At 45.1% G+C, this 13634-nt stretch overlaps 1 protein-coding gene across 2 annotated transcripts in view; it reads right to left on the bottom strand.

The window, feature by feature from the left end:
• The window catches only part of fam151b (family with sequence similarity 151 member B), a 25307-nt gene extending 11673 nt beyond the window's left edge, over positions 1 to 13634 (bottom strand). The window contains exons 1-5 of one of the 2 annotated variants that reach the window (XR_013844228.1): positions 13347 to 13634; positions 11971 to 12130; positions 10699 to 10916; positions 10449 to 10584; positions 7874 to 8588 (exon numbers count right to left, since the gene is read on the bottom strand). Coding sequence is in view for 1 of the 2 variants with exons in the window: in XM_080003230.1 (XP_079859356.1) it covers positions 8435 to 8588; positions 10449 to 10584; positions 10699 to 10916; positions 11971 to 12130; positions 13347 to 13470 (792 nt within the window). In the remaining variant the exon portion in view is untranslated. Of the gene's footprint in view, positions 1 to 7467; positions 8589 to 10448; positions 10585 to 10698; positions 10917 to 11970; positions 12131 to 13346 lie in introns of those variants that run through there. The other variant, XM_080003230.1, reaches the window with a different exon arrangement.

Below are 13634 nucleotides of genomic sequence, written 5' to 3'. Positions count from 1 at the left end.
TTCAATATCCCAATATTGTCCAGCCAGGTCTCCACTAAAAACATACAGTGTAGATCATTTTCAGTTATTAGCTCATTGATCAAAAAGATTTTTTGTTTCAAAGCCCAGACATTAAGCAGCGCTAATTTCAGCTGAAAGTAGTCTGCGGGGGAACAAGAGTCTGTTGGGGGACAGGGGGCGCTCTGATTTGGTTTAATACAGATCAGGTTTGACTTACATACAGAGCGTGCTGAGTAATGATTGTTCTTTCTAACCGTGATCAAAGTTGAAATGGCATCTGGTGTGTGATCAGTTATTTGGCCTTGAGTGATGGTTCTTGTCTGTCTTTTCTGCACTGTGGGCATGGGGAACGGGGGGGGGCAGACGACGGGGCCTTTTCTGGGCGCTGGGTGTGTGGGGGGCTTTTGGCGTAATTGACGCTTGTTCCTGGGAGCTGGGTGTGGACGAGGCTTTCTGGGGGGTGGATACTCGTTTTCAAGGGCTGGGTGTGGGGATGGGTGCGGGGATGGGCGCACATTTCTGAAGCGGAGGGCTGGGCGTGGGGGAAGGGGGTCGCTGAGGGCTGGGCGTGGGGAAGGGGGGTCGCTTGGGGGGCGGGTCAAGGGGGAATTGTGGAGGGTCGGGCGAGTGGTTTAGGGCTGAGTAAGGGGGAGGGGGGTCGTGAAAGGCGGGCAGGTCAAGGGGGAGTTTTGGATAGCCAGAGGGGGCTGGCCGAGGGGCTGGGTATGTTGCGGGCAGGTCGAGGGGGATTTTCGGATAGCCGGTGGGGGCTGGCCGAGGGGCTGGGTATGTTGAGGGGTTTCAGGGGGAGGGTAGAAGGTTTGGTCGTGGGGGGGATGATGGACAATGATGGGGGTGGGGGGGTGGGCGCTAAGGGCCTGTCCAGAAGGCGAGGCGAGCAAACTTTGATAAAAATCCCGAACATGGCGAGGTGGTCTCCGCAAGGGGCGAGGCATCTGGCAGCATGGTGGTCCCACTTGCTGTGGTGTCTTGGGCGCTGGGGAGGGCAGCCAGTGGGCAGGTAGTCTTGTTGCCAGCTGCAGCGCCCTGTGGCGAGATGGTCTGGCCACCATCTGTGGTCTCTGGCTTCGGGGTGATCTGGCTACTAGCTGTGACCTTCAGCTGCGGGGTGGTCTGTCAGCTAGCTGTGGCCTTCAGCGGGGTGATCTGGTCACCAGCTGTGGCGTCCGGGTGCGAGGTGGTCTGGTCGCCAGTTGTGGCGTCCGGCTGCGGGGTGGTCTGGTCACCAGCTGTGGCGTCCGGCTGTGGGGTAATCTGGTCACCAGCTGTGGCGTCCGGCGGTGGGGTAATCTGGTCACCAGCTGTGGCGTCCGGCTGTGGGGTAATCTGGTCACCAGCTGTGGCGTCCGGCGGTGGGGTGGTCTGGTCACCAGCTGTGGCGTCAGGCGGCGGGGTGGGCTGGTCACCAGCTGTGGCGTACGGCTGCGGGGTGGTCTGGTCACCAGCTGCACCACCCAGCGGCGATGTAGTCTGGGCGCTAGCTGTGGCATCGGGTGGTGAGATGCTCTGCTCCTGTGTCAGGGCCTTGCTCTTATCACTGTCCTTGTGCTGTTCCCATGCTTGGCTACTGTCGGCTGGATAATAGCAAAGGCTAGATTGTTTATTAGCAAAGCCTGGCCGGTTTGGTTTAAAGTGCCAGCGCGGTTGTAGACGCCCGATCATAGCCAGAACAGATTAAAGTTGTCGAGAAAGTTCAGCTTGTGTAGGTAGCACACATTTGTTAGCCATGTGTTGAGTCCAAGCAGTCTGCTAAATAGTTCAGATCTCTGTCTGGCAGGGGGCAGGGGGCCACTAACATAGACATGCACGTTTAGAGCGCTTAGCAGCTGGAAAAACTCGGAGAAGTCACTTTTCAGTATGCTCCTAGCTCTCTCTATATACAAATCAGGAAATAAATGTGGCTAATATTTTTGAAACAATACAGTCCAAACTATTAAAACACCACATACACATTTAGATAATACCTTTAATACTTTCAACTTTGTAATAAAACCAAAAGTTTTTTTGTTTTTTTTTAACCTGTGCTGTCAGCGTGCTGGGCATACAACACAGAGTATTTGTATGCCATTGCATTCAGGACAGAGTTAGTCTGCAAGTGGAGTTCAAGTTCTCAACCTGCAATGCAACTCTTTATTAATTCTTAAATCATCAAGAACTGCCGCAATAACTCTGTCCTGTGAATGACCTGTAGAATGACAAGACCACAGTTTTTGGTTAAAGAGAACCACCACCAACTCCCCTCTTTGGAGAACTATGTATCATGTTTGGGTCTATAAACAACTGATCACTACTCCAAGAGGGGGGGAATCACCACGGTAAGACAAATAAACATAGAAACAAACAACATTTACACAAAAACATGAACATTGGATGACAATATGTATTTGAAAACTGGAACTACAACTGGTCACGTGGCCTCTTCCTGTCATAATTATGGCAGCAAATGAGGGAGGAAAGGAGAGGATTGCAACCAGGAGGGTGCTGGGATGCACTTGAAGCAGGTGTGTGTGTGTGTGTGTGTGTGTGTGCGTGTGCGTAAGATGTCCACCGGTGAGTGTACATGACTTATCCCTATTGGCATTGGTAGAAGGTCGGTAATATGTCGCGGCACCTTCAAGCAGCGGAATGGGGGCCCCAAAGCCCCCACGACTTTCGCTGCCCCGTCGACACCCTACGGCTGCAGGGAAGCCCCGAGTACCCTGCCCTGCGGCCACAGAAGATCCCCGGGCCCCCAGAGAAGCCATAGGGCCATGGAGCAACCCCCACGCCCAGCCCCGAGGAGCATTACCCAGTCCCAGGGAGCATGAGGAAACCCGGGACCCCAGGGGCGCATACATACAACCAACCCCTGGGTGTAGGCACAAGACGCAGCCGCCGGCACAGAACCCGGGCCACGGGCGCAAGGCACGGACCAGGGGCCCGGATCCCGGCCCCACGGCGACAGACCGACAAACCCCGCCCAAGCCACCCAGCAGGAACCCCATGCCGACCCATGCCCCGCACAAGGGGGCGGCCCACCCCACCGCAGCCGACCAGATGCCTCGCACGGCGTGAGTGCCAAGTGCCCATACACGTAGCAGCGTGTGCCCGCGGGGCACCTCGAAATGACACCCCTGCCCCGGCGATATATGCAGGCCCTCCGCCACCCCAAGCACCCGGCCCACCTGAGCGCCCCCCACCCCCCAACCACGCCCCCACACCGACCCGCCAGTGCCCAGCCACCCCAGAAAAACCCCAGTGCTCGATGTGTGCTGTTGGTAATTGCAGTTAAAATTGCGGCGTTGGGGGTGCGAGTCCTTCAGGCAAGTCGAACCCGAATCACTCGCACCCCTCCTGTCCCGCAGACCCTGGTCCGATGGAGTGCTGTTCGGAGTAGGATTGGTGTGCGAGTATGTTTTCTAAGCTAATGTGAGTGGGATTAAAATTTTGGGACGGACGAAAAGCACGCTTGGGCAGGAGCGTGACAAGCAAAATGGCAGCTGCCCGCCCCATCCCGGCCTGCATCCCGCAAGCCCTCGATCTATTGTGTGGTGTATGTGCCGAGTATGAGTTTTGGCACTGGGAGAGAAAGGTGAGTCGCGACCGGATCGATCCAGGGGCACAGCAGGCCGGGGAACAACCACGCAGACCCCCTCCCCCTGGACCCGACCGCGCCCCAGTGTGCCCACCTCCCATACCTGGTGGCAGCCAACCTATAGCAATCAGCCAAGGGCGCAGAGCGTCCACCATGCGTCTCTACCATGTTGGGCAGCTCCGCGCCCCCATCAGGCCCCTGGTCAGCCCCCAGCCGCCGAGCATGCGGACTACAGAACAGAGGGCGGCAGACGGAACCCCCACCCACAGCCTGACCCCCCAGCGAAGAGCTCGGGGGTCGGGCTGGGGGGTCACTACCCAACTCCCCCGTGGGGCCCCGGGATCCCCCAAGAACACCGGCACACGAACCATGGATGTCCCCAGAGCCGCCCAGGCATCTACCCAACCGCAGAGCCCCGGCAAACCAGGAGGACCCCCACATTCCCAAAAGCACAACCACATTGCACCGACTTAGGAAGCCTCAAGTATTAAATGATGGAGTTATGTCAGTGATAAAAGTAGCCCATATTTCATTAAATGAATAAACATTGTTTTGGGATATTGCCAATAGTTTTTCCATTGAGATGTAATCTATTAATAACTGCAACCATTGGGATGTGGTGAGATTATCTCTCTTTTTACAATTGAGTAATGTTGTTTTCATGGCCATTGTTAAGGGGATCAAAATGGGTTGGTGGTGTTTCAGTGGTGGGTCGAATGAGGAGAGGTCACCGAGAAGACATAGTCTGGGAGAATCGAATGCTGCGACCCAGAAGGGTTGATAGCTTCTTGGTGATGTTGGTCCAGAATGCGAGGATAGGTGGGCAGAGCCAGAAGTCATGAAAGTAGTCATCTCTGGTATCAAGTGAACAGTTAGAGCATATGTCTTCATCCACAAAACCCATTTTGAACATTTTGTGTTCCATGATATGGGCTCTGTGCAAAATCTTGTATTGGATGAGTTGCATTTTGGAGTTGCGGGTCATAGAAAAGGTGTTGTTGCACAGCTTCCACAGGTTGATATCAGTGGAAACAGCAAGGTCTCTTTCCCATTTCATTGTAGGTAAAGATAAGGTGGCATCTGTTTTTAATAAAAGTTTGTATATTCTGGACAAGGGATTTTTCAAGTGACCGATATGAGTGAGATGTTCAATCATTTCAGGTGGTTGTAGGATGTCTTTCGTCAATTTGATTTTAACTTTTAGAGACTGGTGTAATTTAAGGAATTGAAGGAAGCCGTGGCCACCGATATTATACCTTTGGGTTAAGGTTGGGAAGGATATAAGCAAATTGTTTTCAAAAATGTGTTCCAGATGAGTAATTCCTTGTCTTTTCCAAGACCTAAATATTATTGGTCTGTTTTTAACCAAGACATCTTGGTTGTGCCAGATTGGCGTGAATTTGTTTGGAGATAGTGTGACCACTGAGTTTGAGGAATTTCCACCAGGGAAAGCGTTGACAGAGTTGTTGCGATAAATGGGTTTTTAAAGCAATTATGTTTCCTTATAGATTCAGTAAGGAATGGGAGATCGGATAATGATAACTACTGACATTCAGATTGTTCAATGTCTCGACATCCATAGGCCAATTGTTGCTCTGGTTGTAACCATTTAATTATAAATTGAAGATGGTTTGCTAGATAGTATCTAAAGTTTGGGGCTGCTAGGCCTCCACAGTCTTTGTTTTTCTGTAGTGTTGCTACAGAAAAGGGATGATATTGGGTTCCGTATGTTCGACAGGATATCGTCTGCATACAAACTGATTTTGTGAACAGTTTCCTGTTTGTAGGCCTACAATATTACTGTTTTTACGGATAGCCGCCGCGAGGGGTTCAATAAAGATGGCGAATAGTAAAGGGGAACAGACATCCTTGTCTTGTGCCGCGTTGTAGAGTGCAACGCTGTGAAGTGTAACCATTGGTGATGACAGAAGCAGATGGAGAGTTGTAGAGGATTCTGAGCCATTGAATGAGGGACTCTCCAAAGCCAAATTTGTTGAGGATTGAAAAGAGATATGTCCAATTCACTCTATCAAATGCTTTTTCGGTATCCAAAGAGGCAATAATAGTATTAAAGTTGTTCCTTGGAGATATGCTGATCAGACTGAATAAACGACGCATATTGCAGGATGAGTGTCTGCCTTTGACAAAGCCTGTTTGGTCTGGGTGAATTTTAAATTGAATTACTTTTTCCAATTCTGTTGGTTAGTGTTTTACTTATAATCTTAAGGTCGCAATTAATGAGGCTTATGGGTCTGTAACTGGAGGTGAGGGTTGGGTCCTTTTTGGGTTTGAGCAAAACCGAAATGAGAGCAGTATTCATGTGCGGAGACATGGTGGAGGTTGACTTTACCTCTGTAACCATTCTGATGAATAATGGGGAGATAAGTGGCCAGAGTGTTTATAGAATTCCATTGGGTAGCCATCTGATCCAGGTGATTTATTATTGGGCATAGAGAAGAGCCCTTTGCTGAGTTCTTCAAGGGTAAGTGGTTGATCTAAGGTGGAAGCCTGCTCCGTCGAAAGTTTAGGAAGGTCAATATCATCAAGGAATGAGTAAATGTTTGATATATTCGATTTATTATCCGAGTGATATAGGTTATTATAAGTCTCTAAATATGTTATTGATGTCTTGTATGTTATTCAACCCTGTGAATCTTGATGGCTGTAATAAGTGATTTCTCTATCACGTTTCAATTAATTGGCAAGAAATTTACCTGATTTGTCATTGAATTCAAAATAATTTGCTCTTGTTCATTGCATAAGGAGTAGTGTATTTTGATAGATGATATTATCAAGTTGAGATGTAATTGTCCTGATCTCATTTCGGATTTGCCCAGAAGATGAGTGGGCTTGTTGGGATTGCAACTCCTTTAGTCGCTGTTTGAGTTCATTTTGGCATTCTTGTCCTTTATTTTTCTTGTGAGTGGAGAATGAAATAATACTACCTACGCATGGTGATATTTCTGGGGAGTCATTCAGTTCAATGAAGCAAGTCCATTCTCTTGAAAAGAAATGGTTAAACTGCCACCTGCCGGGAGGGTTCCGGTTTGTTTCATTTATCAGGTTGAAACTAATTGGCCCGTGATCGGAAATTACAATAGGGTGGATTTCTGGATTAGTGATTTTGGACAGTGCAGATTTACTTGTCAAGAAAAGGTCGATTCTCGAGAAACTTTGGTGGGATGGTGAATAATGTTCATTCACTAGAATGTGGGTTATTTGATCGGCAACAATCCCCAAGAGCAAGATCACTCATATATTGTCTTATAGTGTCGGATGAACGCCAGGATTTGGGAATATTTCTGGCTTGAGAACGGTCTAAACTTCCAGATCCAGTACTGTGTTGAAGTCTCCTCCCAATATGATAATTGATTCAGAGAATTCTCAGAGTTTTGAAAATATATTGTTAAAGAAATTTGGGTCATCCTCATCGGGGCCATAAATATTAGCTATGGTTAATTTGATGTTACCTAAAATCCCATTCATCATTATGTAACGCCTTTCTGGGTCTGATATTGTGGTTTTATTTTGATATGGATGCATTTATTGTTTAATATAGATACCTCTTTTTTTTTTTTAGTTGTATGATGCGGAAAACATCTGATTAACCCATTTAGCTTTGAGTTTGAGGTGCTCAGATGTAGTGAGGTGGGTTTCTTGCAGTAGACAGAAGCTGGTGTTCATCTTGGTGAGGTGAGTTAGGATTTTGCTACTTTTACCAGGTGAGCCCAAGCCTCTCACATTCCAACTAACAAACTTAATGGGTGTCATCGAAGCTAGTTAGGGGGTGATGGCACAGTGCATCCAAGGCAATAACTATACTACCGTTCCCATGCTTTCCCATAGATAAGTCCCATAGATAAGATAAGGGATTTCCTCCTTTACATTTCTTTTCACTGCCATAGTATTGTAGAGATAAATAACTACACAAATAAATGACAAGTAGACAAAGATAAACACAGAACATTGCCGGATTATACATACTGTACATAAAGTGAAAGACATTATAGAGTGAGCGTGATAGAAGTGAGGAGAGAGGGATTAGGGAGGTGAGATGATGAGAGAAGTACAGAGGGGGAATTAGGAAGGTGAGATGAAAGTGAGCGATTTTAAATCCTGACATAGATAGTATGCCTATTCCTACATCTTGGGAGTATATAATAGCCAGAATAACAAGAATGCATAGATTATGATCAGAATAACCAGGGTGTGGTGGAGGAGTCTCGGTATAACAGACTGCTATATATAATTTATCAACAACCATTGATACGCGTTTACCCTTCTGCCGGTTCTCCTTCAGGACAGGCTACAGCACTTTCCGTCGGTCGCTGATCTCCCAGGGGAATTGATCGTTCATGCCCAGCGCTGTTCCCTTCAGCTCCCATCCTTTGCTTTTAACCAGCTCCTTGTGCTTGAAGTGTTCCCCACACGGTGTCCCAGTCGATGAACCCGGTGGAAGGTGATCTGCTTCACGGTGTCCGTCGGCACTTTCAGGGCGGTGCAGAGAAAGTCTTTCACCATATTTTCTGAGGACTCTGTTTTTCTCTGGGATCCCAGAAAATATGAGGTTGTCCCGCATACTTCTGGATTGTATATCCAGGATAGTGTCTTTCATTATTTTATTTTTTACAACTCCCATCTCCGCTGTGAGACGCTTCGGAGGTTTTTAGATCCGCTGCTTTGTTATTTTGTCTGAGGTGGAGCTACCGGTGCGTTAGTTAGTGGCGCCGCCATGTTGGGTCTCCACTCACTTCCACTTCCGTCTTCTCACAGCATGCTCCGCCAAGATCACAGCACCAAAAGTAAATTTTATAGAAAAGTAATTTGGAATAAAATTTATCAGTTAGGTTTCCCTGATGCAATGTACAAGTCTGACCTTTGAGAGTCCGGCAGGTCATAGTAAATTCTGGTCTTGTCAAACTTGTTTCTATATGTCAGCAAGTCTTGAATGGTGAACTTGTCATCCGAACCTGTCCACACTGTGAGAGTGTACCTGTAAAACCATCATGATCACATTCTTCACCCATTTGAAATGAAAGTACATATTCTTCATTACAGGAAATGAGAAGTATTCATACTGAACATTGTGGCAAGGTGCAAAAGAGATTTCAATTCAATAGTTTAAGTTCTAATTCCCTAAACCAGCACTTGCAGCGCACTTTGGTGGCTTGCTCAAAGGAAACGTTAGTGTTTCTCTGGCTATATTTACACAATTTGGAATGTATTCTGCACTATGACTTTTAAAAAAGTGTGTGTGTATGTGTGTGTATATATACACACACTACTCACAAAAAGTTAGGGATATTTGGCTTTCGGGTGAAACTTATGGAAAATGTAAAAAGTTCACGCAACAGTGATATTATATCATGAAAGTAGGGCATTTAAGTAGAAGCATGCAATGGTGATTTCCTCATCTCAAACAATTTATTGAAACTCAAGCCAACAACAGTGGTGGGTTTACCACAACAAAAAATGTCAATGTCTCAATAACTTGTCATGTGCCCTTGAGCATCAATTACAGCTTGACAACGACGGCACCTGCTGTTCACAAGTCGACTTATTGTCTGCTGAGGCATGGCACCCCACTCTTTTTGAAGGGTGGTCCTCAGGTCATTGAGGTTCTGGGGTACAGAGTTACGAGCCTCTACACGGCGACTCAGCTGATCCCATAGGTTTTCTATGGGATTCAGGTCTGGAGAAAGTGCAGGCCACTCCATTTGAGGTGCCCCAGTGTCCAGCAGCCGTTACCTAATGATGCAACCTCGATGAGCATTGTTGTCCATGAAGATTAAATTATTAATGATTAATTATTAATGATTAATGATTAATGATGTTATTCAGGTAGTATGGGCTTGTCACTGTACCATTCACAAAGTGTAGGGCAGTTCTGTATTGACTAGACACACCTGCCCACACTGTAACACCACCACCACCAAAGGCTTGTCTGGTGACAACAGTGGCTGATGCATAGTGCTCTCCTTGACGTCTCCAACATTGTTGGCGGCCATCATTTCTGCTCAACGTGAATCGACTTTCATCAGAGAACAGCACTGAGGCCCACTGGTCCCTCGTCCAGCGTAAATGCTCCCTGGCCCATGCAAAACGATGATGCCTGTGCCTGGTGGTGTGGTCAGGTACCCTTGCAGGTCGTCTAGCGCGCAGACCACGCTGATGTAAACGGTTTTGAATGGTCTGACGTGACACTTGGGTGCCTCTCACCTCCCTTAAATGTGCCTGGAGTTGAGTGGCATTCATCATCCGGTTCCGCAGGGCACTGTTCACAATGAAGAGCTCATCAGTGAGGGATGTGGCCAAAGGACGTCCACTTCTTTGCCTTTCTGTGACTCTTCCAGTCTCTCTGTATCTCTGTTGCAACCTGCTGATGACACTCTGTGACACTCTGAGCTCAGTGGCCACTTCCCTCTGAGAACATCCTATTTGAAGCATCGCAATGGTGAGGTACTGTTGATCAATTGTTAGGTGTCGTCTTGGTCTCATGATGTCAAAATGTGAACAGCATGATGAAGAGGGCTGTATAAATACTAATTCTAATTGAACCAGGAAATGTATTGGTCGTTTCATGGATCAAACAACTGTTGTGAATTTTGCTGTTCAGCTCCTTGTTAGAGAACAGCAAGTTGTGCAAAAAGTACTGAAACATTGAATAGTTGGACATGTGCATTAGAGAAGGTCATATTAAGTTCACCTGTAAAGGTTATAGTGCATTTTAGGTTCATCCTGAAATTTCACCCGAAAGCCGAATATCCCTAACTTTTATTTATATATATATATATATATATATATATATATATATATATATAATAAATAAACCCGGTGTGGGACTGGGACGTACCTTTCTGACTGTTGCAGTAACCATTCGAGTTGAGAGAATGACTGAGCCAGAAGGGCAGCTCGCACTGGGAAGGTTACCGGATGAATCAAGCCCTGACACACATCTTCCATTTCACGCACCATATCCCAGCTGTAACCTGAATGTTGGGAGAGGAGAAATTTTACTTTATATGGTTTCCAATACATTATATTATACAATTGTCAACCCCCCGCCCAAAAATATGCCATCACGTGTGATTTACAATCCCTACCGGGATTATCTATATTAGGCCCCCATTTTGTTGTCCAGCCGAGAGACAGGGTGACGTCATCCAGACAATGGAAAATCAAGTTCAGGAAAGCCTGCGGTTCCAAAGGGGCCTTGGCTCCTCCAGGTCCCACGAGGATGTCAGCGTTGAGCCAGAGCGGACCTTGCAATTGACCCCGCACCTTCTCCAACAGAGCTATGGATGGAGCCACTGCTTCAAGGCTGCATAGAAAACAAACCAAAGTTGTTTGCTGATGGAACAAGTCAAATATATTTCAGTGAGAACCCAGAAAATAAACATTTGTTAGTATATTACCCTACAAAAAAAACTTGTCGTTATAGAATTGGTTTTAATTTAATATTATCCCCCCCACCCCCCAATTAGACTGGCTTTTGATAATTTTTGTACCTATGTATGTTATTTTTAAGAACAAAGGGTCATACTGTGAGGGGAGCTTCACAGTATACATACAATGTGGTGTCTTTAACATAACATAACTATTACTCTTGTAGGCAGCTGGACATTAACAAAGACTGAGTAAATATTTGTAAAGAATTAATACAACAATGGGTGCAGATGTAATGTCTGCATGAATATTTATATATATAAAAATGTATATGAAACCTGAATGTATTACATCTGGGAGGTAGTGTAATTACTAGTACCTGTGGAGACAATGCATTATGTCAGAAAAGTGCTAATAGCATAAATGCATGTGCACATCCTTAAAATACAAAAAAAGTCCTCAGTCCTCAAATCCAAATATTAAAATGTCATTCATTTCAGAACATTATCGTTGTTGTTTTTTGTTTGAAATACATTTGACATCGGTTGCAGAGCAAAAAAAGGTTTCTGAATGGTGGTGTCATCTCCTTAATGGAGTTGATAGGTCAATAAACTGGATAGACTGTATTAATGTATTTACTGTATTTTTTTATGAACGGTCAAATATAAAACAACCATAATTTACCATATACACAAACATACAGTAGTATGTTGATATGCGTATATATCAACCTATGACTAATTTGTATTCATAAACTCTCCGTCCTTTAATCATGATAACAAACCCGGGTCTGTATCTGCCCATCCTGATAATATGTAATTATTCGATTTATTTGTCAATCGATACCTTCAATATTTTTTAAGTTTGGGATGTTAAGTTTGGTAATCCTTTTAAATGACACCAATGAGTCAAACAAACTCAATACCGTTGACTTATGTCTCATTGTGGACAGTACATCTAACAACCAGGACACTGAAAAGGTCACTGACCTCTTGAAATCCAGTTTTATCCCCTTGTTTTGGGTCATTATTCCTTCAAGCCATTCCTGCAGTGTGATGTCGCTGTTGTTCTCAGGAGGATGTGCCATGATTGGCTCTTTGGGGTCTTGGTCTCTAATAAGTACATCAGCCTCAATCATGTGATATGGACCTTGAAGGAAAAAAGTTTTACACCTGTTAATGGATGAACAGTTTATGCCGATTACGTATATGGATTGTTACTAGTATCAATATCGGGAGATGTTAGAAAGTAGTATTGGAGCATTGAGTGTTCTAAACCCACTGCACTGGTCCACTGTCTTTTTTAGGACTCTGTAGGATTGAGTCAGTTTACTCGTTTTAAAAGCTTTTAATGGCTCGGACCAGACTGCATTTTTTCTACCTTCCCCCACACTTAAAAAAACCAGCTAGCAACAACAATTGATTACAGTTAATTTAGTAAATTAATTCGACAATCACAAATTTTCTCCACACATTTTTTTATTTGTAATAATAAAAACAATATATAATAGCAAATAATAGGTGCAAATAAATATATAATTTTATAATAATCAAAATTCAATTTATAATAATATTTTGTTCAAAATAAGGCTGTATTCTATGAGTGTTGGTTCAGATATGGTATAATACTGGTCAGTCAGCTAATTAAAAAGCTTTATACAACTATTTATTTATCTCTCCAAATGGGGGAAACAAATCTTTTTCTGCTTCCGAAGGAAACAACTCTAGGATCAGGACGTTGTTTCCAAATTATACTAGTCCGTCCCCAATTTAATGTGTTATTTAAATAATTATATTAAGGATTGAAATTGGGGGGGAATATATGGAACAGATTCTTCTGATTGTAGGCCACACTAAGTTTTCACCAGACTGGTGCTTTGGACTTATCAAGCTGTTCAGAAAGACGAGGGTGAACACACTTGCGGAAATTGCAGCAGTTGTGTGCGGCGTCGTGACCAAGACACGATGTGAACACTTGGAGGATTTCTACTCTGTGAGGTAAGTGCTGGAGGTAAGTTATTGTAAAGTTTCATTCAGGAGGATTTAGATGTATATTTAATAAAACACAGACAATTAATTGTATTATATAATTATAGAACCCAGAATCGCGATTGTGGCGCCGCCCCTTGCGGCCGCACATTAGAGTATTTTCCAAGCTTATAGAGCTTGTGCGTAATCACCGGGTGTCATGACATTTCACTGCATATATGTACGACCGTATGTGTATGTATGTGACAAATAATCGCTTGAACCTGAACTAACAACTGCGAGATTTCCTTTAAATTGATTCATAAATTATACCCCGTAGAACAGTTTAGACAAAAAAAAAACCCACCTTGATATAATCCACTGAGTTTAGTATTTACCTTTCAGAGCCTCTGCGAGCTTGCGCTTACTGTTGGTGGCGTGAGACCACACGATCTGCGCGGCGTCCTGCGTTCCGATCTGGCCGATATTGCGGAAGTAATCGAGCGTGGGATCGAGCGACATCAGTGTAGATAGAAAGGCGATATAACATGGACTCAATTGTGACCACTTGTTACTTTTCAACCACAGAGCCAGCCTATGGGGGAGAGGGTGGCTGCTCGAATCTTCTAAACGTCGTAGCGAACGCGACTAGATTCTCCAGCAAAAATAAATAAACGTACGTGCAC

The sequence above is a fragment of the Zeus faber genome, assembly GCF_960531495.2.
Source record: "Zeus faber genome assembly, chromosome: 7".
NCBI lineage: Eukaryota > Metazoa > Chordata > Actinopteri > Zeiformes > Zeidae > Zeus > Zeus faber.
Note: the sequence above shows the minus strand (reverse complement) of the source record. Positions and strands in the feature narration are given on the sequence as shown.